General features: G+C 44.0%; 1 protein-coding gene across 2 annotated transcripts in view; it reads left to right on the top strand.

The window, feature by feature from the left end:
- The window catches only part of TAGAP (T cell activation RhoGTPase activating protein), a 493,639-nt gene extending 471,843 nt beyond the window's left edge, over positions 1-21,796 (top strand). For both annotated transcript variants that reach the window (XM_078649131.1, XM_078649132.1), the window contains exons 5-14: positions 3,784-3,825; positions 6,821-6,905; positions 7,001-7,051; positions 8,435-8,501; positions 9,846-10,015; positions 12,521-12,682; positions 13,076-13,185; positions 14,773-14,968; positions 17,849-17,963; positions 19,955-21,796. In XM_078649131.1, the coding sequence (XP_078505257.1) occupies positions 3,784-3,825; positions 6,821-6,905; positions 7,001-7,051; positions 8,435-8,501; positions 9,846-10,015; positions 12,521-12,682; positions 13,076-13,185; positions 14,773-14,968; positions 17,849-17,963; positions 19,955-21,255 (2,299 nt within the window). In that variant the 3' untranslated portion in view covers positions 21,256-21,796. The remainder of the gene's footprint in view (positions 1-3,783; positions 3,826-6,820; positions 6,906-7,000; positions 7,052-8,434; positions 8,502-9,845; positions 10,016-12,520; positions 12,683-13,075; positions 13,186-14,772; positions 14,969-17,848; positions 17,964-19,954) is intronic.
- Positions 21,797-22,786: the final 990 nt, after the last annotated feature.

Raw genomic sequence — 22,786 nt, 5'->3', positions numbered from 1 at the left:
CCCACCTTGGGGTGGGGGCGCCATGTTTATTGTTTTTAAAGCACATGATGCTGCGTTCCTAGTTCCAGCAATAAAAATATCAAGATAACTCATTTGATTAATGTTCTTCCTTGAGAGGGACCAGAGCTTTGCCTAAGAAATGTTGACTTGTAGTGCAGAGGGTTAATATGCCTGCTGCACCCCTCAGACGTAAGGAGGACTGTCTGCCATGCACTAGCGTAACAAAAAGTGAGGGGGCCTCCCTGCACGGTACTTAGGGGGGCCCCCTCCAGGCTCAATCAGGAGCTCTCCGGCCAGAGTGCAGTGCCGAGGGGGCCCCTTGGAGCTAGGGGCCCGCCCGCACCGCGTGGGCTGCGGGGTCTGTGTTACGCCCCTGCTGCCATGATGCTGTTATTAGCTAAGAGGCGGGTGGCTATCTGCTGCGGCCGTAAGCGCAGACCGCGGAGGGACGAATAGCTTAGGGATGCTACTTTCTGCCATAACCAATTTACTGAGTTCTGGTAACTCATGCCAGTACAGCCTCGCCCCCACAACATCTGGGAACCACTGCAAAGCTTTTTACAAACACATTCCGATGATCGTGCACATGCTCCAGCAGTGGAGGTATAGGCGGCTATAATGTTGTTTGCATTGCCAATAGGGGGGCAAGCCACACACCGGAGTGCTCCTCTACCCAACCTGACCAGAGACATATCCCTCCCCTCTCCCTCCTTTTTTTCATGTCTCTCTATCCTCCTTCTTACCCCTTCTCATGTTGATATCCACTCGAGATCTCTTTCTCTACTCCATCTTCTTTCTCTTTCTCTTGCTGTTGACTCGCGGCTGCTGCCTCCTGGACTGATATACAGACTGGCAAGAATATATGCTATTACTGAATCTGGGACATATTGTTGGACTATCATCTTTTGCAGCTTGATCACTGTATATCTGAATGTATACATGCACAGTCTTCCCTTCATGTGTATCTCCAATGTTTCCTCTCCTGAGACAGCGTGCCGCTGCGTGTACTTGTTTCAAATCTACAAATAAAGTTTAAAAAAAATATGCCTGCTGAAAAGAACATGTCCCATTCAGATCACAAAGTAACCATAATATAAATTGGTCAATGGGTTACCGCTTTTGTCAGAGAGATCCTTTTGTTACTTGCAGTTTATAATTTAAAATCCTAATATATTGTCATTAAAGAGCTGACTGCTAACTGCAAGGAATGTATTAGAGCTATGTGTTTATTTGCCTAGTCATTTGTTATCCTAATATTACAAAATGGCTTCATTAGGTAGAAATCAATTCTTATTATTAAAGAAAACCCCTAACATTGGTGCAAAATTCAGAATTTGTGTTTCTCAAGACCAAGGACTCTTAAACTATACTGCCTACCAGAATGGATGAAATTTGACTCCTACACCTTGTAGTCCTCTGTCTTATGTAACATTTCCTATACACTCATTTACATATGTATGATTGTCTCTGTGCAATGTGTGTGTGATGTAAAGTGTTCTGACACCTAAAACTGGTATGAGTGGTGCTATAAAACTAAATTAATCTAAGAGACAGTGGTTATGGAGACTTGAGGGGCACTATCAAATGGTGGTAGTGAGGGAATCTGTGGCGGAGGTGGTCATTTGGGTGCACCACAAAACGTTGTCGCACAGGGCTCCACCAGTGCTAAAGTCAGCCTTGCTTGGAAAGTGAAAGCGTTCATGGTGCGCTGAATGTTGCAGGAAAGCATGTTGTGCCTGCAGAAGGAGAAACTCATTAATGAAAGTAGTGCTTACAGACTAAATAAGACATACCGTGTAACAACAGAAGTAAAAGGGCCAGTCCTCATGGGATGTTAGAAATGAAGACAAAGCTGCACTAAGGAGGGACTAACAAACCTATTAACGAATCAGAAGTCAGCATTTACAAAGGACAATGAAACAAGCCAATGAAAAATATGGGTGAAGAGTGGGCGGAGCATCAAGTCCATACTCGAATACAGCATGTCTTGCAGAGCAGCGCATGCTCTGCCCAGGCCTGACCTAAAAAGTGTCATAGGGTGTCAGAGTTAGGGTGATCTGTGCACATAAAGGGTGTTTGTGGCAACCAGGGGTTGGTTCCATTGATGGTGCATTTTTTAGTCGCAGAGTTGAGGAGGAATGGAAAGAGGAGGCTGACCTTTGAGTATAGAGAAGCAAAGGATTCTAGGCTTTCTACCATTTGCTTTTGAGTGAAAGCATGTTTTTTGAAGATGGGTCGAGTGATCTGGGGTGATGAGTAGAGAGTGAAGAAAACATGGAAGGCAAGGTCCAGACAAAATTCAAGGAAGTCAGGTGAGGCAGAATGCAGGGTGGTGTTGGGATGACATGGAGGGAATTACACAAGAGATTAATAATGGGAAAAAGCTTGTGTAAGAGCTTTCACAATGCAGTTGAAGAGGGGGGTGTGAGAGATGTGCATAGAGGCGGTATGGAGGTGAAGGTAGTCCTGTGGGTACGGGAGACAGACTTCTGGTTCTGAGAACTGTCAATAAGAATATGAGGTGAAGTATTAGACCTAAAAGGTCCAAAGGTTAGCTGAGGTTGGAAATGTGAAGCATCTACACACCCGACCTGTACTACTCACCACATTCATGGGGGTACCACGTTCCATTCCGAGGCAGCCTGCTTCTTTTGGCTTTCCCACCATAGTCAGTCACACACTAGTCCTATCACTCACTCATCAAATAATAAATAAATAAATAATAAAGGCCTTTGACTGCATGAGGACCTCCTGCATGCGGTGTCCCTTTACACTGCCGGGGCTATCCACCTTACGCCCTCTGACAGTTGCCTCTAATTATAAAGTCAAGGTATCTCTGTAATTGTCTATGAGAATGTAACAACCAATTGAAACCCTTACGTAATAAACAATTATGCACAAATTCCTGCAACACACTGCTTAATTTGAGCTGGCTGTTTCCGGTGCTCAGCACCAGCACTTAATTGTCAACACTGACGCTTAGGACAGTCTGCCACAAGGTAGCTGTTGTCTAGCTAATTTAGAGATGACTACAACAACAGTTAATTATTAATTCATTATTCCTTAAAATGGCTATTACCTGCCATCCTTATAGCTTTGGGGGCATGAAATAGTCCAGTTGTCACATTTGTAGGAGTGTGATGGTTTGTAGTTATGTTGGTACTGTCTTTGGCAGTGCTGGCAAGGGCAATGTGTGATGCAAGCTGCAGTGGCCTTCTGACGAGAGCCCTGGCACCTATGTTGTTTACAAATTAAGCACTGCTGCAACAAAACACCTCCTAGGAGTTACTGGTATAACCCAACTGTGTGGACTACCCTGGCTGTACACAGATGTGTCTCAGTGATTTAAACCTGTCCCCTTTCAAAGCTTCTCAGTTTGCACATAACACGCAGGTGAAGAAATGGTGTGTTGTGCCCACCGACTCCACGTGCCCGCCCTTCACAGGCAGAGCGTCCTTTCCCCGTGATGACGCAGCGGGGATCTTTCTACCTGTCACCTTTTCCACGGGTAATGGCCCCGTTTTTGAAAGAAAATAACAAGCGAGAGTGGCAGTGAGAGGAAAGAGGAAGTGACGGCTCGAGGCCTGCTGAGGGCTCCCTGCAGCCGCCGAGGCCGCCGCGAGCCGTGACGCGCCTTCCGGTCTCCATGACTCGGTGGATTTCCGCCGCCCGCCCCCCTCTGTACTTATAGCTGCCCGTGTGTCGATATGACTCTTTAGTCTGTGCTTCCCCGGTGAAGTAGGAGCACATGTCATGCTGTCTTCTCTTCTCTTGTCTCTGCAGTTCTCTGGACGTCAAGGAGCTCTGGCTGGACACTCTAGTCTGGTAAGCGCGAGCGTCGCCATGACATGTTATCTTCACATGCTTATGTTACATACATTCTGTTATGTTATTGTGGTAATGTCTTATATTACTTGAAATTCCTGGGAAACCCAAATTGCGTTGGAAAAAAATGGTTGGAAACATTTGAGAATTATATATTGTTGCTATTGATGGTACAGTTATCTTTCATTTGGGTAGCACAGCTGTTTAAGTGAGTCATCATAGATCTCAAACTGTCCAGAGTGATTATATGTGCACCACATGTTTGTTTGATTGGAGAGGAAAGATTTTGCACATGTCCTATGTGGGAAGAGTTGGTGTGGCTGCATTAGGTCCTGGCACGTGCTCTGGTCACGTTGAGAACATGTCACTGCTGATGTGTATTCCAATTCATTCAGAGTACATCAGTGGTGGATCTTCGCAGGGTGGTTGTGCTCCCAGATGTCTCAGTCATGATAGCTTGGTCTTCTTAGGGGAATTTGCCGGACCTCTTATAAGTCTCAGGCTATGTGTAAGCACTCCCCCCTTCACTCGACTGAAACATTCTGCCTTACATATCTGTCTATCTACATAAAATATGAGGACCATAGATATATTTAACACACAATTACTGATGAAACACCCACTCATGATTTCTGTGTGAAATGTGTTTCTACAAGACTTTCAATTTCTAATTGTCTAGTCTTATGTTTTTACAGCACCATGCCTAAGTTACTACCTCACCTCTCCGTCTTTCGCTGCAGTGTTTCTAGATTACTCCATTATCCTTATTTTACCAGAGTATCCATACATCACTGCGGTACCCCGATGCTGATTCACCGCATTATTTATATATAACTGCAGAATCCCTGATACAGTGTTATCCCAGAATAGAACTGTAGCTTTTCATTACTACTGTATCTCTGGGTTAATAAAAATAAGTTTATTACTGGACTGTCCTTGTGTTGATGCAGAGTCCCCAATGGTTGAGTATTGCCATGCTACTCTTGTAAACCTGCGTTACTAAAGTATCTTTATTCCACTACAGTGTCTTTATGTCACTGCAACATCCCTATGTGTATACACTGTCTCTATGCCATTACAGTGTCCCTATATATCTTCAGAATCCTAATGTCACTGCAGTATTGCTTTGTTGATACAATATGTTTATGTTATGCAGTATCCCTAATGCCACAGTATTCCCACGCTTCTACACTATTCCTTGTCGCCACAGTATTGCTGTGTCACTGCAGAATCGCTTTTAACTACAGAATCACTAAATAACTGCAAATTTATTGTGGTACTGCAGCAACTCTCTATATGTGTGTTAAATGTTAATATAATGTGCATATGTCACTGGGGTAGCTAGGTGATTCTGCATAGTCAGTATTAATAAATTACCGCTAAGTTACTATGAGCCTGATTTAGATGTTGGCAGATAGGTTGCTCCGTTTCGATATCCCGTCTGCCGAAATATAAATTCCATAGGAAAAAATGGGATTTATATTTTGGTGGGCAGGATATCCGTCACCATTGTGATGGAGTAACCCGTCCACCAACATCTAAATAAGGCCCTATGTCACAGGGTGTGCTGGAGTCCAGGCTGATTGCTGTACTCAGCTGGGTGCAGTGTACACATGCTTGTATCATAGTTTGTTAAGGCTAATAAGGAACAGTACCATGATATTATTGCAGTGTGAAATAAGGTTTTTAAAACACCTCCAAGGTATACACGATCACGTATATAAATGCTAGGCATTGCTCATCTGTAAGAAGGGTCTGTGGATTAATTACATTTCCTGGCTGTGGTGTTTACCACAGAATTATATAATCATGGATTTACAGCAGTTGCCACATAGTCCACAATATGCTGCCTAATGTGCAGATATCAGCCAAAATAATTAATTTCTAGCTCCAACGGATTAAAAGTTCCTAAAAAAAGTGCCACACTTGGTGCTACACATTGGCAGACCATTTGCAAAGGCTCACTGATCTCTTTTTAGTTGCTGATTGTTGCAGTGAGGTTCTAAACTGGTACTTATGAGGTGAAATGTTTGCCCACCTGTGCTAAAATTCCAGAATAGTGGCATAATGCTGCCACATGATGTGCTGCATTACGCCACATCATTTGCCTTTTCTTCCTGCCTAATTGAGTCAACCATGCCGCAATATTTGGTCCTGTATTGCTGCATAATCCCAGTGGTCCTGCCTATAAGTTTAGTCAGACCCTTTTTAGGTCAAAAGCAGCAGTCAACAAGATAATCAGTGAAATTCAATAGTCTTCAAAGAGTAAACTATTGTTTCTCTGTCCTGCAACTTTGTCCTGTCCTTTCCTGTTACTTTGGCTTGACATGCCATGTGGCGGGGCCAATACAGACCTTGGCTTCTGTGGTACCTGTCAATCGCATTTCAGTTGAACTTGGCAGTCAGCGACTTGTTTGCCTACCCCCATTGCCATAGAGGAGATCAAAGAGTCAAGGCACGTGTCTGGATTGACAGCCAAAGAAGGTAGCTCCACTGTCTGAGACACCAACCTGCAGATGGACAATGCATCTGAATCCATGCGCTGTTGGTTTTACTCTGACAGTTTTTTTCTTGTGGGCACTGTTGTAGTTTTTTACACTATTCAGCACAATTATGTGACTACCTATGTTTAGTGACTGTAACGACTGGCATCAGTATTTGGCAATTAGTTGGTGAAGAACATCAAAGTATAGAAGGCTCGTTGTTCTGCACAGAATTGCATAATTATAGTCGTTAATGTGCCAGTATCTGACCCCCTTGCAATATTTAATATATAGTTTTGCAAGAGTAGGGCTGGGACATGACATGGAGACAAGAATCAAGAGTGCCTAAACTCAGACTTCTGAGGCTAACTGACCCAGCAAAGCTTCCTGTTCTCTCCTGCTCTCCCTTTGACATGCTGTTAACAGATGATGTGCAGATTTTGAAGCTGAAATGCAGTTTGTGAGGTGTCATGGAGAGTGCGGTAACCTGTTCTCCCTCGTGCTCTATGCAGGCAGATCAAGGAGATCCGTGGAGCTGAACTCACCAACGTTCCCTCAACGCGAGTCCTCATGAAGGTCCTCACCAGCTGCAATGCTGTGAGTGTTTTTATTGGTTCAGAGCAATCTTCAGAGTGAACTCTCCTGGTAAATAGTTCTTATGCTTATTTTTCCCTCTTCTTTCTCTGTTTTAGACTAAAACACTAAGCCCCAGCAACATGGAGACATTTGAGTGCCACACTGAGGTAAGCGATCCCGGGAGGCTGAGCCTTCATATTTATGGACATTCAAAGATGGCCGCCAAGGAATATGTTGTATGGGCTTGGCTTTGTCAGTATTGCAGGGATTCTTCCTGGTGCTTTGGACAGTGATGGTCTCGTTGTTAAAACACTGGGATTGGACAGTGGAGCAATGGTGGATGCCTTGGAACGGGTTGGTGGGGTGCAGGGATGGATAAAGAAATAAAATGTAACTTACCTTCGCCGCCACCGCAGCCTCTCCTCCGTCCTCATTTCTCTGCAGTGGATACACCGGAAGCACCCAGACTCCAAGCCAATCATGACGATGCTTATGCAGCGTCATGATTTGGTCTGAGCGCCCTGTTTGGCCCTTCAAGCAGTGCCTGGGCATGTTCTCCACCGGTGTGCAACACAGCCAGGTGGAGAGCATGCTAAGTGCACATGACTGTTTGGCCGGCCATCTGGGCTGGCCAAACAGCCATGCGCACTTAAAGGAATGCAAGCCACTCCTCACTCTCTGTTGAGCCCAGCCCCGTCCCAGCTCCAGTCCCACACAGAAAAATAAAATGATAATAAAGTCTTGTTATTATCATTTAATTTTAATTTTTTGCACGGCTTAAATAGCAGTGGGACGACGCTCCTCCGCCTTAGCGGAGGAACAGCCACTTCACTGGAGTTATGTGATCTGCACTGTCCTGTATTGAGAACCTGGACACTTTCCCCTTCATGCGACTCATGTAAACCAGACACTGGGTGTTACTGTTTTCGATAAGTTCATGGGACGTATATTGGAGATAACATAACAGTCCTCCATACTAGAGTACCCACTTTACACAAAACAAGCTCTCCCCTGACCCAGGACCCAGGCTAGCATTGTCAGCAGTGAGACCTAGGTGCAAGTGACCGGGGAGTTTAAGCGAGTTCCTCATCATCTTTAGCATGTACTCATAACACCAGTGGGTAGAATTCAGTTTTTAGGCTCTCTCTTACTTTGATATCTTTAAAAATTCATAAGCACTACAAGGTTATTCTATCCATACTGCATATACAAACATAAGCTCCGTTTCACTCTTTCAGAACCAGGAAACAAATCAGTTCACTCTGCCAAATTAGACTTCAAACATTATCTCACTTGATACCTGTTTACTGGAATCCCATCTTTTGAAGCTACTCAGCCATAGCAAGAAAGTTCTAACTCCTCATTTAGGCCTTTTGAGCAAAATACATATGTAATAGCAACAAGGCATAACTAAAATACATAGAAAATGACTCTTGTTGATCTCAAACAAGAAATGCCCCTCTTAAAGTTATGCGGCTAGGATAATAATTGTGCAATCCTCTTCTGTGGATGGCTTGATTGCTAACAGGTTGATTTTTTTCTGATTTTAGGGTGACCTCAAGAAGTTTCCGTTTTTCCCGCCTCACTACAATGATGATGGAATCTGCCATCTGATTGGTGAGTTGTTTAGGATACACCCAGATATCCATTGGCTGATACGCCGCCACAGCCCTCCGCAGAGTTTGCACGCGCTGGTAGAGGAAGGAGGCAGAGGAAGTGCACCCTGTTTAACACACACATGCTGCCAGACACATCCATTATGTTATGTTAGGAATTTGTAGAGCGCATGGTTACTCCATTCGAAGAGTCCTCCCGCTAGGCTTCCACGCCCCTACGGGTCATCTGCGCACCACTCTGTTCACTCGGCTTATTTTAAAAAAAAAAAAAGTTGTAAGGTTTTTTTCTCGCAAAATGGCTTCTGAACGTTCACAAGATAGTGCCAGTCAAGCCATGTTTGAACATACTGTAAATAAATATTTATTGGGCAGAAAGCTGAATGAATAGCCAGGAAAGCATCCTTTCTCCATGTAGAATTGTTGAATTACCTTTCCCAATTTCTGTTCTGTGTGTTGCCCAGGCACTCCAATCTATAACCACAGAGTATGTCTTGCAGGCCACAACTAAAAGGCAGCAGTATAGAGTGGGGCCTTTGGTCCATACGACAGACCCTATTTGCAGTCCCTGCTTGGCAGCGGCCTTAGCAAATTACCTTTTGCAAAGAGAAATGCTCGGTACCTTACTCCCCAATACCTGCTAAGGCAAAGGAGTACATATATTCCAGGGGGGTTCATGTCTACAGTGCTAAAGATATTTATTAGCTAGTCTCACTAATAATCTGAGTGGTCATTGTTGTCCATGAGTGCTGGGTCAAGGCCAGAGGTTTAGGATAACCACTGGCTATGTAAATAATTTTGATTTGGGTTCATCGTAAGTAAATGTATTAATTTTAAACACCTTGAAAGTTCTGGCATTTCTCTGACTCCCCAGTATCAGCGCTGGGCAGTTCTACAGGTTAACTGTGCACATTTACTTCCCATTATAACGGACTCATTTTCCCTAATTTGAGTAAAAATCTCTTTTTTTGGAAAAGAACTGAGAAGTGATGATCACCTCACCAAAATATTTCAGAAAACTCAGTGTGCCGTACAAGGTGCGTTTTGGAGTTAGACTGAGATCTCACTTTGGCCTCCATGGCTGGCGCTAGCCTTGACCGCCCAAGAGTTTCTGTGAATAAAAAAACCATCTGTGAAGTTCGCGCGCGCGCTTGTGACATCCGCTGGCACTAAAAGGAAGCTGTGGTGTAGGCATAGCAACCGGAAGGAGGTAACACTGCAGGGTCACAGCTTAGTTCCCTGTTCCTGCAGAGCTTTTTAGACATGTGCGCTGTGGTTTTGCTTGTGACAGAATTTTTTGTTAATGTACAGTGTCTCTTTGCTTTTGTGTTTTTGGGGGATGCAACAGAGAGCAACAAGAAGAGAAGGAAGGTCCTCTCTTGGCCATTCCAGCTGAGGCGTAGCTCCACCCTCACATCGGAGTCGTCAGACACCTTGGATGTGGATCTGAAGGCCTCCTTGTTTGACCAACCTCTGGCCATCATTTGTGAGGACGATTCTCTTCCGAAGCCCATCATGGTAAGCTAGCATTCTCCTGTGCTTGAGTTCAGCTTTACAGGGGACCCCATACACAGACATTATTTTGTGAGTAGGTGTGCCTTGCTTCTGACTTACGACTAGATTCATCAACGTAAAATTGGCTCGCAAAGGGCCAGATTCTGAGAATCTGGCCCTTTGCGAGCGCAATTTTTGCATTTGGGATTCATCATCCCAAATGCAAAAATCGCTATTATAAAATTCGCAATTTTGCGAGGAATTGCATTTAAGGAATCTCTATTTGAGATTCCTTAAATGCAATTCATGAAACATTTAAAAATTGCGAAATCGCAATTTTGGGCCGCTATTTACCGCGAAGTCAAACCTCGTGGTAAATAGCGGAAACGTAGAAAAATGCACTTAAGTGCATTTTTCTCAGTTGTATGTTACACAGACACATGTCCTTGGGACATGTGTGTGCGTAACACCAGCGTCCAATATAATTTCAGGGGTGCAACAGGGTGTCCTTTGGACACTCCTGCACCCTTGAAATCGCAAACTCAAAATGCGAATCGCTAATAGCGATTCGCACATTGATATGTCTTCCCATTCATTCCTATGGGCCTCTAGGCCCATAGGAATGAATGGGGAGTTATTCCTTTTTTGCGATTAGCAATTAGCTAATTGCAAATAAGGAAGCTGTAGGAATCGCAAAATAAATTGCGATTTGGACATCAATCCCGTTTTGCGAGTCTGTAATAGCGATTCCTTAATAATCGCTATTACAGACTCGCAAAACGGGACTTTGATGAATCTAGGGGCTAATCCTTAATTTGCAGTCACACTTACTCATAGAAAAAAATACTTCTTGGCCAGAATGTTGTAGAGAAAGTTGTGCAGAGCTACACTGTGATGCTAACAAACTTAGGTGATATTTTATTGAAATGCACCACTGGCTTTGCCGGATTTGCAGCCAGGTCCCAAAGACCCAGGCTTGAAATAACCAGGCGTGGCAAACACCAGAAAAAACTGGGGCCCATCTAAGGTTGCTGGAGAGTGAGGTATTTTGAGGCCAGAGTTGCAACATGTCCTTAGTGGTTAAATGTGCCCCTGAGACATGGATGTTGACTCTTTATATGAACTGCAGGATCATATAAAATGTGGAAATGCCCAGGCGGTGTATGCAAACCCATCTTTGGCATACAAACCGCTTAGAGAAGGCAAGGCAGTTCAGAGCCAATTTATTGATACATATATATGGTGTCATTACACTGGTTGTGAAAACCATCATCCATTCTGTTTGTCGCTATGCTATATACTTTATTACACCCCTAGCTCTCACTTTAATTTACACAAGGATCATTTATTTATGTTTGCTGGTGTCCTGGCAAGGGTCTGAGGGAACCTCATGTGTCAGGTACATGCCCCATCATATTGAGAGCACAGACACACCCCAACAGACCTCCAAGGGGCAGTAAAATCAGCTGCACATAATGCAGTGCCATGAAGTAGCATAATGAGCCATAATTGATTGGTGGTACTCCCGAAATATGAGTAGCTCCATTGTAGTCTAATTATCTTATGTGCAGGGTACTGTAAGTACACTATCTTTCAGTAATTTATTGAAAGCAACAAATATAAACCCTCGAGTTGACATTTTTCTAAACATGAAACAATATGCAGCCTTCATGTTCATTAGCAATGCGCTGACATTCAGTAGATCACAGGTTATAATTCCCAACCAATTCTGGGATTTTCTAGTGGAAGCAGTTTTTGCTCCTAAGAAAAACTGGAAAAATAGCACAGCATGAAAGGATATTTGGTGCATGGCTTCCACTTCAATAGCCCTGACCTCTTATTTGGCATTGATACAATGGGCGCCTTTTATCCTTAGGTACCTTCTGTGTGGAATGCCTGCGGCAGTTCAGCAACATGCATTACTATAGACTTATAGCCCAACATAGCAGGCAATCCAGGCCATTAAAGGCCCGCTCCAGCATTTAACCCCTTGCGTGCTGCCGTTGGCCGATGGGAGCACTACCTTGCTAGTGCTGCCGTCGGCCAACGGCCCGATTTTGCGGAAGTGCCGTGAAATCGCGGCCGCGGCAAAGGGGTTAACTAGGGAGCGGTAATTTAAGGCCAGTTTTTGCTCACTACAGAGGGCTATAAGGTTATTAGAACATTCCGCCACTAGAGGGCAGAATGTTAAAAGAAATAAAACAAAGGCCTCATGGAGCCCAAGGGGACTGAAAATCCCCTCGGGCTCCATTATGCCTTTGTTCAAAGCAACAGCTGTGAACCACAACTTTGGCTTCTATCAGCCATTAGAAGCCCGGAGCACTCCATCGTCTTCAATGGAGCCCTCAACATTCCAATGTTCGAATAAAGCTAATGGTACTGAGCCTGGACATCAGCAAAAGGTCTTCATCTTCATTGGATCTCAGGCTCTGTGCTGCTGACTAATGAGCTGTTCGTGGTCTCTTTTACCCACTGGGTGCCCGCAAGGCAATGCATTATGTTCATCGCCAATCTGTTTGCTTCCTGCAGGACATCCTGACCATCCTTTGTCTGAAGGGTCCCTTCGTGGAGGGAATATTCAGAAAAAACGCCAATGAGAAGTCCCGCAAGGAACTTAAGGAGGAGCTCAACTCAGGAGCCTCCGTGGACCTGGACAGCAAACCTGTGCATCTACTGGCAGTGGTCTTCAAGGTAAAGATCTTCTCACTACATACAAGTTTTAGAATTGAATCATATTTTCTAATGAGGATGTTAGTCATTTATAAACAAATGCAAACACTTTTTTGTAAAAATTGATTTTCCTTGCAACAAGGCACCCGACGTTCTGTACCACCATTTTACAAAACAGGGTTGCCACTAGACACTAGGCAGTGATTCTCATGGCACTTACAGTACTGGTGTTATAGGTGACATTGCATGAGGTAGTATTGTGTGCACCACAACCTAGTTGATGCAGGAGAGAACGAATTAGGGTTAATGGATAAAGCAGGTGTTGCCGTCTTACAAGTAACCAAGATGGATGAATGAGGGCGAGTTGATCTTTGAATTACTTCTCATGTAAAACTCTTCCTTTTTCCATGCCAGGATTTCCTACGAAGCATTCCAAACATGTTGCTGTCCTCTGACCTCTACCATGAGTGGATGGCGGCTCTGGAAAAGCAAGATATCTGCGAGCGAATTGAAGATATCAAGCAGTAAGTGATAGGAAAACATGGCTCACAGCAAGTTTCCAAATGAGTGTGAGATGATAGGCCTCCCAAATATCACTCCCTGGGTATTTGACGTGATGACGGTTTCCCTTTAAAAGTGAACCTAAGGGGGGGGGGGGAGGCAGTCGTCCAGGGTCGAGAGGAAACATCTTTCCAGAAGCCTGCTCTCCTCAAGGTGTTTCCAAGTGGAATTCGTTTTATTAAAGCAGCACCTTTCCCTTTAATTGACGTGGGATATTCTAAAAATAATGTTTCCCATTCATTCAAGAATGCAAATGTAAGGATGGAGGTTTGTTGTCCCATGCAGGCCTCTGTCCTTGCATTAACAGGCAGTCACAGAGGGTTGCAAATTTAACCTGCCTAATTAATATTCATTAGGTAGATTGTTTGGTGACCCCTCATCTGAATAAACAATATGAGAAGATGGAACCTGTTAGTCCACAAGTCAAACCTGTCACACCACCCTATAGCTTTCCTCACGTTCCACTGCATGCAGCGGGACGTGTTATGCACTTTCTCGCGGGTCAGCAGTGAAGCCAGCAGGCTGCCTTTTTTGCCCATAAACATCTCCGTTCGGCGGCCAGTCCCACTGGTGCAGTCTCATGCAATCCTCCAATGGGGAAAGACCTAGCTCTTCCCTTCTATATCCCAGAATCTTTTGGAAGTGAAATGGTTTTTTTTCTGCTTCCCTATCCAAGATGGTCGCATTCCATTCGTGGTCCTGTAGGCTTTCCAATCCAAGATTGTGATACTGTTTCTTCTTGTCCTACGGGCATATAAGAGGTAGAATTCTCTTTCTCATTGCGTTGCATCACTTCTTCGCTTCAGTGTTTCCTCGCTTCTGACAGGATTCCTCGCTCCTGTTGGTTTTCCTCTTTCCTCTTGAGTGTTATTGTTCCTGTTGGTGGTTCTCCTTGCCTCCATTGTATTCCACATCTTTCTCTTCTGAGTGTCTCTTCTCTGCCTTGTCATCTTGGAGCCTTGCAGATACCTTTAGGAACTCTTCTAGAAGGCACATCTGCATAATACAAAACGGGTGCAGAGCCAAACTGTTACCCTGGGGCTTGACCTCAGTGCGAAGGAGGGAATGCTCCCTTAGAATCATGCCTGCACTAAAAGTATACCAGCGCGTTCTGTATTAGAAATGGTACCGTACAAGTGTCTGCAGCCCCTTCTGTAAGAACAAAGTGCCCAGGATGTTCAGAAAGCAGGTGCAGACGTCATTTGCGCCCATTGGCACTTTGTGGAATACTGCCCCAGATGTCTTGGGTGAACCACAGACTAGAGGGCCAACAGTGTCTAACACTCTTGTGCCTATCAATTCATTCATACTAAAAAGAGGCTTGTGAATTTTTTCTCATTGTTTTGTGGTTACCCAGTCACAGACTACAAACAGCCGCCTAGCCTGGATTTCTCAGTGGAAGCCTGTGAACAAAACGCTTTGCTCTTTTTCCTCTTCCTGAATAGTTCTTCATGTGGGGTGTGGCGGCTTGGTGGTTACCTTTTCCGTTTTTTTAAGCATGTTGAAATACAGAAGTGGCATCTTTTGTAATCTCATTTTTTTTTATAAAGAGTTGCAGACAAGTTACCAAGGCCGAACCTGCTGCTTCTCAAGTACTTGATGTGTGTCCTGCACCATATCAGCGAGCACTCCAGGACCAACAAGATGGACGCCAGCAACCTCGCCATCTGCATCGGACCAAACCTCCTGAACCCAGACCAGAAGAGCAGCCAGCCCCTGGAGGTCCAGAAACAGCTCAATGACAGAGTAAGTGTTGCCCCACTCTGTATACAACATCACCTTACACAATGGCTCTTTTTTTTTATATCCACATTACATAGGCTTGAGTGAGGCCCACATCGATTAGGTAATACCTAAAAGAAAGAAGGATGTAAAGTACAAAAGGAAATGGCATATCGAAATAAAGTATGTGTTAACCACAAATGTGTTTCATCAGGAGCTGATTGCGGTTTACGAAGTTTTAGAAGAAATGCAAGCCTTCTTGCTTTGCTAGGGCTCCACCTTTTTTCAAACTGAGTCAATAATTTTCAATTTGAGGTTTGTGTTCATATATGAACTGTAAATTGGACCCCGCCTGAGGGGATAGCTAGCTTTCAATGTCAGGACTTTGCTGTCATTTGCATACAGGAAACCCCAGAAAGTACTACGATGCCGATGGGTAGCATGTTATGCTTGGTTATGTCTAATCGGACAAACGTCTCTTTGCTCCAAGTATTATCTAATGTCAACTTCAATTCCTACTCCTCGCTGAAATGTATCTGCAGTGTTCACTAAATCATTATAACTCAGTAATACACCGAGGAGGCATGCCAGGCATTAGCTGTTCTTGCTTGTGCTACTTCATCTGGGCTCAGCACTGCCTGCTTGCCAGAGGGTTTTTTGCTCGGGACATGATTAATGTCAGATGAGAAGTACTTGTATGAAAGTGTTGCAGCTACCCTCAATGTAAGCAATTGGAGGCAGGGTAGGACTAAGATAGAAAACAGGTCCAGACACCAAAGTAAAAGTGGTCCCCATTAATTAATTAGATAGCTGAAAAAGTGGACCATTTTTGCAGGTTGCAGCAGTTTTGAACTTTTAAACACAGACGGATCAAGTGTTTTGCTAAGTATGGAAGACTGCATTGACTTATGGTTGCTGCAGGCAATGGTAGTTTTAATAACAGGGAAATCCACAGTATAAACCGAACCAGCAGATCATAAACAGGCCCACAAACAGCTAAAAAAAACAGCCCACACACTGATGTGTCCGACCAGCCCGCCGGGCACTGCCTGATTGCCCCATAAGCCAGTCTGACCCTCATCGGAGGTGATGTTTATAGTACAGTTTTGTCAATCAGAATCTGAATGGACTACAGTAAGTGAAGAGTTCTACACTTATGGATCATACTTAATATCTCTTCCAGACTCTATCTTCATGCACCATAAGGTCGTCAATACCTGAATGTTTTATTAAATGCTTCTAATAACTGCAGTATGTACTACAGAATAAGGAAGGAAAATGTTCCTATATGTGTGTATTATGGTTTTTGATGGGTTTGTTCCACTATAGGTCCAAACAGCCGCAGGCACACACTAATACAAACAACCAAAAATCACTCACAGCCACATATTACAGACTGCAGTCTGCAGTACAAACATCAGTGTATGCCCTCAGCTTCATCTGTGCCAGTGGCTTTAATTTTGGCTTTCCTTAGTCATGGCACCTTCTTCTGGGATCCATTATGGACACCTCTGACCTTCATGTCTTTGGCAACTACCAATTAGTTTTAAAAGAAGAGTTGTACCCCTTCAACCACATGAGGTAGCAGAACACGACATAAAATAACCAAGGTCCTTATTATGATGTCAGGCGGACTGCCGCTGACAGGCCGTCCGGGGCAGTCTGCCCGACATCCAGGGCATCAGTCCGACTGTCGCATTCGATGTAGGCGGTCGGAGCGAAAATGTCAGGGGGAAAGTCAGCCGCCCCCAACAGGCTCAAGGAACCCGTTTGGGCGGCGGTCGAACTCTAATCCCTACAATGGAGGTGGTGTCTGTGCAGGCACTGTTGTAGGGATTAAGATGTCCCTTTCTGAATGCCTTTTCATAGTGTCCCACTGCCATGAAAAGGCAGATTGAAAAAGGACTTTGTGGGCCTCAAGTAGGGCCTCCATCCCATAGGCCCCTGCTATGTGGCCAGGGTGGCGGATGTATGACATTACAACGCATGCTTTTACATCGCATGCTTTTACATCGCAGTTTTTACAACGCATACCATTACAACGCATAGCGCTTTGGGGTGCTGGGTAGTGAATAGTTTAATTTACTATTCCAACTCCAGTCCCCGTGGACACTAGGGAAGGTGTTGGATAGTAAATTAAATCTTTTCCCTATCCTAGAGCGCCCCCCCAGCGCAATGCGTTGTAATGGTTTGCGTTGTAAAAGTTGCGATGTAAAAGCACTGCGTGGTAAAAGTTGCGTTGTAAAGGATGTTTCCCCAGGGTGGCACATGTGGTGCCCGCTCCCACACATTTATGCACCACATGGTGCCTGGCACACTGTGCATGGATGTTTGAAAAGTGCCTTTTTCTAATGTGGCTTGTGCTGCAGCCCTTTTCCTGTGCCGCAGCAGAAGCCACAATAGAAAAAGGCATTTTATGACCGCCTGCACAGCAGTCGTATCCTGATAGCGCAGGCGGGATCGCCAACTCATTGTCGGACGGTTCGCGCCTGAATCGATAGTGGTCAGGGGTCTGACCAACGCCATTGTAATGACCCCCTTACTTTGTAAAAGATCAGCGTTCAACAAAAGAAGTGTGAAATACATCAGTGTGCTGTAAAATTGTGACAGCGACTAAAGCTCATGTCTTGCAATGAGAGTAACACAGCACCTCCACCTCTCCGTAAACAGATATTAGTTTGTTGGCTTTGCCACTTACTTTTTTGCAGCAACAGGGAAGTCAGTTGGTGGTCCGAAAGGGACAGCTGCTGAAGCAGGAATGGGAGCCAGAATAAGAAATAACAAAGTACACAGACGTGAAGCAGCCTTTGCAGTGGTTCTTATTTATTAATCTATATAGTGTCAGAGAAGTGTTATTATAACTCATGACCAATTTCTAAAATACAATTTGTTTTTTTTTGCTAGGTGAAGGCATTGGTGGAGTTCCTCATTGAGAACAGCTTTGAAATATTTGGTGGTGATTTGTCATTGCTGACTTCTACATCTGGAGAAGATTCACTGGAACACACTAGTAGCACAGGTAAATGACAGTGATTTACTCAGGAAACTTTGTAGTGTGATCAGGCTGCAAAGCAACTTTATAGAGTGCCGCTGTGTAGCTCATGCCCAAACACAGACGTCTATGGCTTGGATGTGATATAAGTGTACACCAACAGAATAGTTATCTCCTACATATAATACAAAATAAAAGTACAGCCTTCTGTTAGATGAGTGAAATTCCAGAAACATGCAGTACTCTGCATAGATCTGTCCTTCTTCTCAATACATCAGTCACACAAAAAAGAATTGCTGTATTAACAGAGGTCTTTGCTAGGTATTTCACCTTTCATGTGATGCAGAGCCACATCACTGGTGTGTGACACGTCATGTAAGTGAGCACTGCAAAATGTCGCTTGAATTCTCCAGTGACTAATGTACCTGCTAGTGAAACCAAGGAGAGTCCTGATCCAAGGCATTGGGGAATAAAGGAGAGGTTAGCCCCTGTAGCTTGGAGAGGGGAAGAAACTCTAAATTCATTTTTAGAGGAGGCAAAGGGAAATAACACACACACACAGACAATGATGAAGATTAGATTTCAGATTTGAACAGTCCCTTTATAGAGGGAGAGTTTACACAATGCATGGCTTCATACACAGAACTTAAACTTAGCAATAATGCAGATTTCGCTGTGATATTTACACCTGCCAGTGTTCTGTGAATGCGAGGTAGTCTTCACAGTTAGTTAACCACATCCTTTAGGATGGTTTTGTCTATAAATATCACTGAAATACCTATAGTTATGTGAAATTTCCACGAAAGACGAAAACGTTTCTTACATTCACCGGATAGTAGTGACTTTCAGCATCGCACCACTCTTGGCTTGAAAGATTTTCGACCTCCCTGTCCCCCCTCATCCCCCTATTCCCCCCTCATCCCCCTATTCCCCCCTCCCCCCAGACTGCATTGAGCACCATCAGGCATCCACTACTAGAGTTGCTGTGGGCCACATCTAAGTGGTTTCCTTAAAACACATTTTTATTGTTTCTACAAACATGTTACACAGTGTAGTTAATAATGGTCACTACCTTTTAATTACTTAATGACTACATTCTTCCCTCAACCAGTTATATTTTGGCTGGGCAAGCTGGATCACACATGTTCTCTCAAGGGGTTCTTTAGGAAAGCCTTGCTTCACTTGTGCACCACACATAGTGAAACATGCGTGACACATGGTTCTGAATCAGTTTTATGCAAGCCACGAAAAGCCACCCTGTGTAGCTTTGAAAGCCACCATATGTGGCTTTGAGTGGCCTCATACATCGTGAGTAAGGAAACACAGCGCAAATCAGTGCGCCGCCATACTCTGCGCTCAGGAGGCGTTCCTCTGGCGTTGAGGTGGATGTTTCCATGCAATATCCATGGATTTTGATGCTGCCCAAGATTTACAAAATCATGTAAACCTGGGGAAGCGCCAAATACATGCGCCTCCCGAGGTGAGGCGTAACGAGGAGAAATACCATTATTTCTCCCCGTTTTTTCCTCTTTCTATGTGTGCTGCACATAAACAGAGGAAAACTTCTCCTAGGAATTTACCTGTAAAGGAAGGTGCCCTTTCCTGCACAAAAACAATCCTGCTTACAGCTCAGACACCCTTGCACCATGGTGCAAGGGTAATTACTTTGGCGCTAGACTGTCAAAACGGCAGCAGCGCAGGGAGAAAGGACAGGAACGCGCCGTATTGCATAAATAGGGCGCATTCCTGCCCTTTCATTTTTGTGTAGGGCAGCGCAGCAAGGTGAATTGCTGTGCTGCCCTAAACCAAAATCTCGTCAATGAGGCACTCAATGCTTATCCAATTTTATCATGCTAGCCCGTGAATAACCATATCAAACTCCTTGAGTATGGATTCACAATGCAGGAATAATTTTCGGCACTGTGTTAAAACTTACATACATTTTGAAAAAAGATGACTGATATGTTAATCAGTACTGCAAGAAAGTATCCAATTAATGTTTTCTTGATGTCTTGCAGACCTCCCTTTCTGTCAACAAAACGACTCTGCCTACGACAGCACAGACCTGGAAGTCGAAGGCCTTTGCAGTTTATCTTCGAATCGACAGCAAAGCGGTCATTGCAGATGTGGTGATTCTGGCATTGGTGATCAGGGGTGCCAGATGGACGTGCATTCAGGCCTCTCATCTGTTTCCGGGAGAGATCCTGAAAACTGCAATGGCAAGATGGACAGGAGATCTTCGGAGCCCAACCTTTTCCTTTCACAAGCTGGCCCGGAGCAAGGAATATCCAAGCAGAAACTAACCAAAAGTCATGATGATGTGACTGCTGGACAAAGTAGCGTGGATTATGAAGTTGAAGACCAACTACATGGGCTTAAAGAGGACAATTGTATGACTTGTAATTATAAGAGCAAAAAGCCCACATGCTTGAAGGTGAACACCAGTCTGCAGTTAGAATTGTCCTTATCCAAGACGCCCTCCAGCTGCTCATTGGACAGTTCATGCTCAAACTCTGACTCTTCTGTCTTCACCAGCTCACCCCGGATTTCCCCATCCAGCCCCAAAAGGCGGTTCTTTCCACGGCATGAGTCTTTCTCTGCAAACAAGTGTGTGGAGGGGAATAAAGTGCTTCCAGTCAATCGACAAATCAAGAAGCATTCAATGTCATTTTCCTTTCTGCAATATAAGAAAACTCTCACCAAAACCCAAAGCTGGGAACCTGAACGACATATTGCAGCCACCAATAGAACCAGCTTCAAAAAGGACTTTGAGAACGGCGCTCAGCTCAAGTCTGACATTGTTCAAGAAAGGTGTGGTGCACAGCTTGAGTCAGCTCAGCCATGTCAGCCAAGAGCCCGTCTCATGTCGGCTGATGAGGTCTTCAGGCTAGTAGACCAGAAGAACCCTGGTAAGCCACCGTCTTACGAGGAAGCCGTACAGCGGAGCATATCTGCTAAACTTCCGTCCTATGGGAGCTTAACTGTGCACACTTTGAGATCTACTATGCTGCCCCATGACTCTCTCTTGCCTCATTCACTGCATAATGACAATTTTAATAACAGTGCTCAAGACAATGGTGCTTCCAGTGAACATGGCAAGCCCTGCATGCGCAATAGAGTGCATAGGCGCTGTCCTGTTTCTGATGCTGCTGAAGAAATGCACACACGTATCCATGCAAATCCAAACTCTGCCCATTGTCCCCGAACTACACCTGAACTTCAGGAACAAACCAAGCAGGAATGCCTCGTTCGACGATGCAGTCACCCTCTCTTTGAAGGATATGACCAAATTCAATATGCCAAGGAATCCTATGTCTAAGCCTCTAGGAAACTTTGAAATGTGCATGTTGAGAATTTGTACCTAGAAACACTCGGAGTGATTAAAAAAGAAATAAGCTGGTTTAAAAAAAAATTCAAAGAGACTTTTGTAAAGACATATTAACAATGTAACACATAATCATGATTTGGTTCCTTTAGGCATGTGATGGGAGCCCACGAAGAGCAAATGGAAGAGATACTTTATTTTCCAAAAGTGTTTGTGAGCTTGCATATGTGTCAATAACGTATTGTGAGGACTAGAGTGTATAGTACAGTTGATGTTAGATATTTCTACGCGTAAATAGAGTGTGCTTCCATTCAAGAAATACAGTGTATGTAAGAATGTAATGTAGTATAATGTATAAATGTAATCATTTTTATGGCTCCAGTGAATATTTAATAGCACTTATCCCTAAGTTATAGGCCCTGTTCTGTAGATGTGATTTATTTGAATGTATTTATGAGACAGTCCCCTGTCATCCATTTTATGTACACCTATCGTCCATTTACCTTCCACTACAATAAAGCACCTTGATGCGTGACATGTTGTCGTCAGTATTACTGCACCCACTCATTAACCTACATTCTAGGGATCTTTGATTTCATCCAAAGCAGATATTCGACAGTGATCGAGGGCAGCTCCTTTACCATTATCAAGAGCAAGACACCAAGACTAGAAGAGTTTAACTTGAATCGGATCACTTGAAATGTATTCAGTGTTACCACTGAGAAACGTGGCAGGTTGGGTGGCCTGCAGTGATTTGTCCAAGTGATCTCATTATGCTGGATCTTAGTAAACAAAGTCCTTTTTTTTCCTTCTCTTTCCTGCTTTTCACTTTTTATTCATTTACTTCTTCTACAACATGTCTCCAGAACACCCGTAGACCATGGTTAGCAGGACCCTGTGCATCAGAACAAATATTCACCAAAACAGTAAAGAACAGATAAGAATACAAAACGCTAGCTCTAAGAAAAGTAATAATACAATTACAGTTTCAAAGAAAACCAAAACTACAAAGAGGTGCTAGTATCAAAAGTGACAACTTCTTAGATCATAAAATGTCACCATAATAACCACTCTTATGACCGTTAGACCATATATTGGGGTTCAGCTGGTGTATGAATGTGATTTTGAAGGCTTACTAAAGAGTAAGTGGGTGAAGACAAATAGTTAAAGTTTGAGAGTACCAATTCCAAGGTACTTCTGCCACGAATACTTGATTGGAAAATCTTAGCCGACAACATTTGTTACAGGTGAAAATGAGAACGGTTGCACTTCTCATAGCTGCAGAGCCCCTTGAGTCTGTAGATTTCAGTAAAGGTGAAGATGATGATGTTAGGCAAATCTCATAAAGATGAACGAGCTAGGGAAGAAATAAGCAGTTGAGGGGGCACAAAAAAGAGGGTGATGTCACCATATCAAGGGACTCTACTGATCAGCAAGTCTGCAAGAGGAAGAACCGTCTTTTTGAAGGGAGGTGTGAAGTACAAGGCGAAACAGATGGAGTAGCATTTCAACTATCAAATGTATG

This window comes from Lissotriton helveticus, chromosome 6, assembly GCF_964261635.1.
Source record: "Lissotriton helveticus chromosome 6, aLisHel1.1, whole genome shotgun sequence".
In the NCBI taxonomy this organism is placed as follows: domain Eukaryota; kingdom Metazoa; phylum Chordata; class Amphibia; order Caudata; family Salamandridae; genus Lissotriton; species Lissotriton helveticus.
This window is presented reverse-complemented; position numbering and strand designations above follow the sequence as displayed.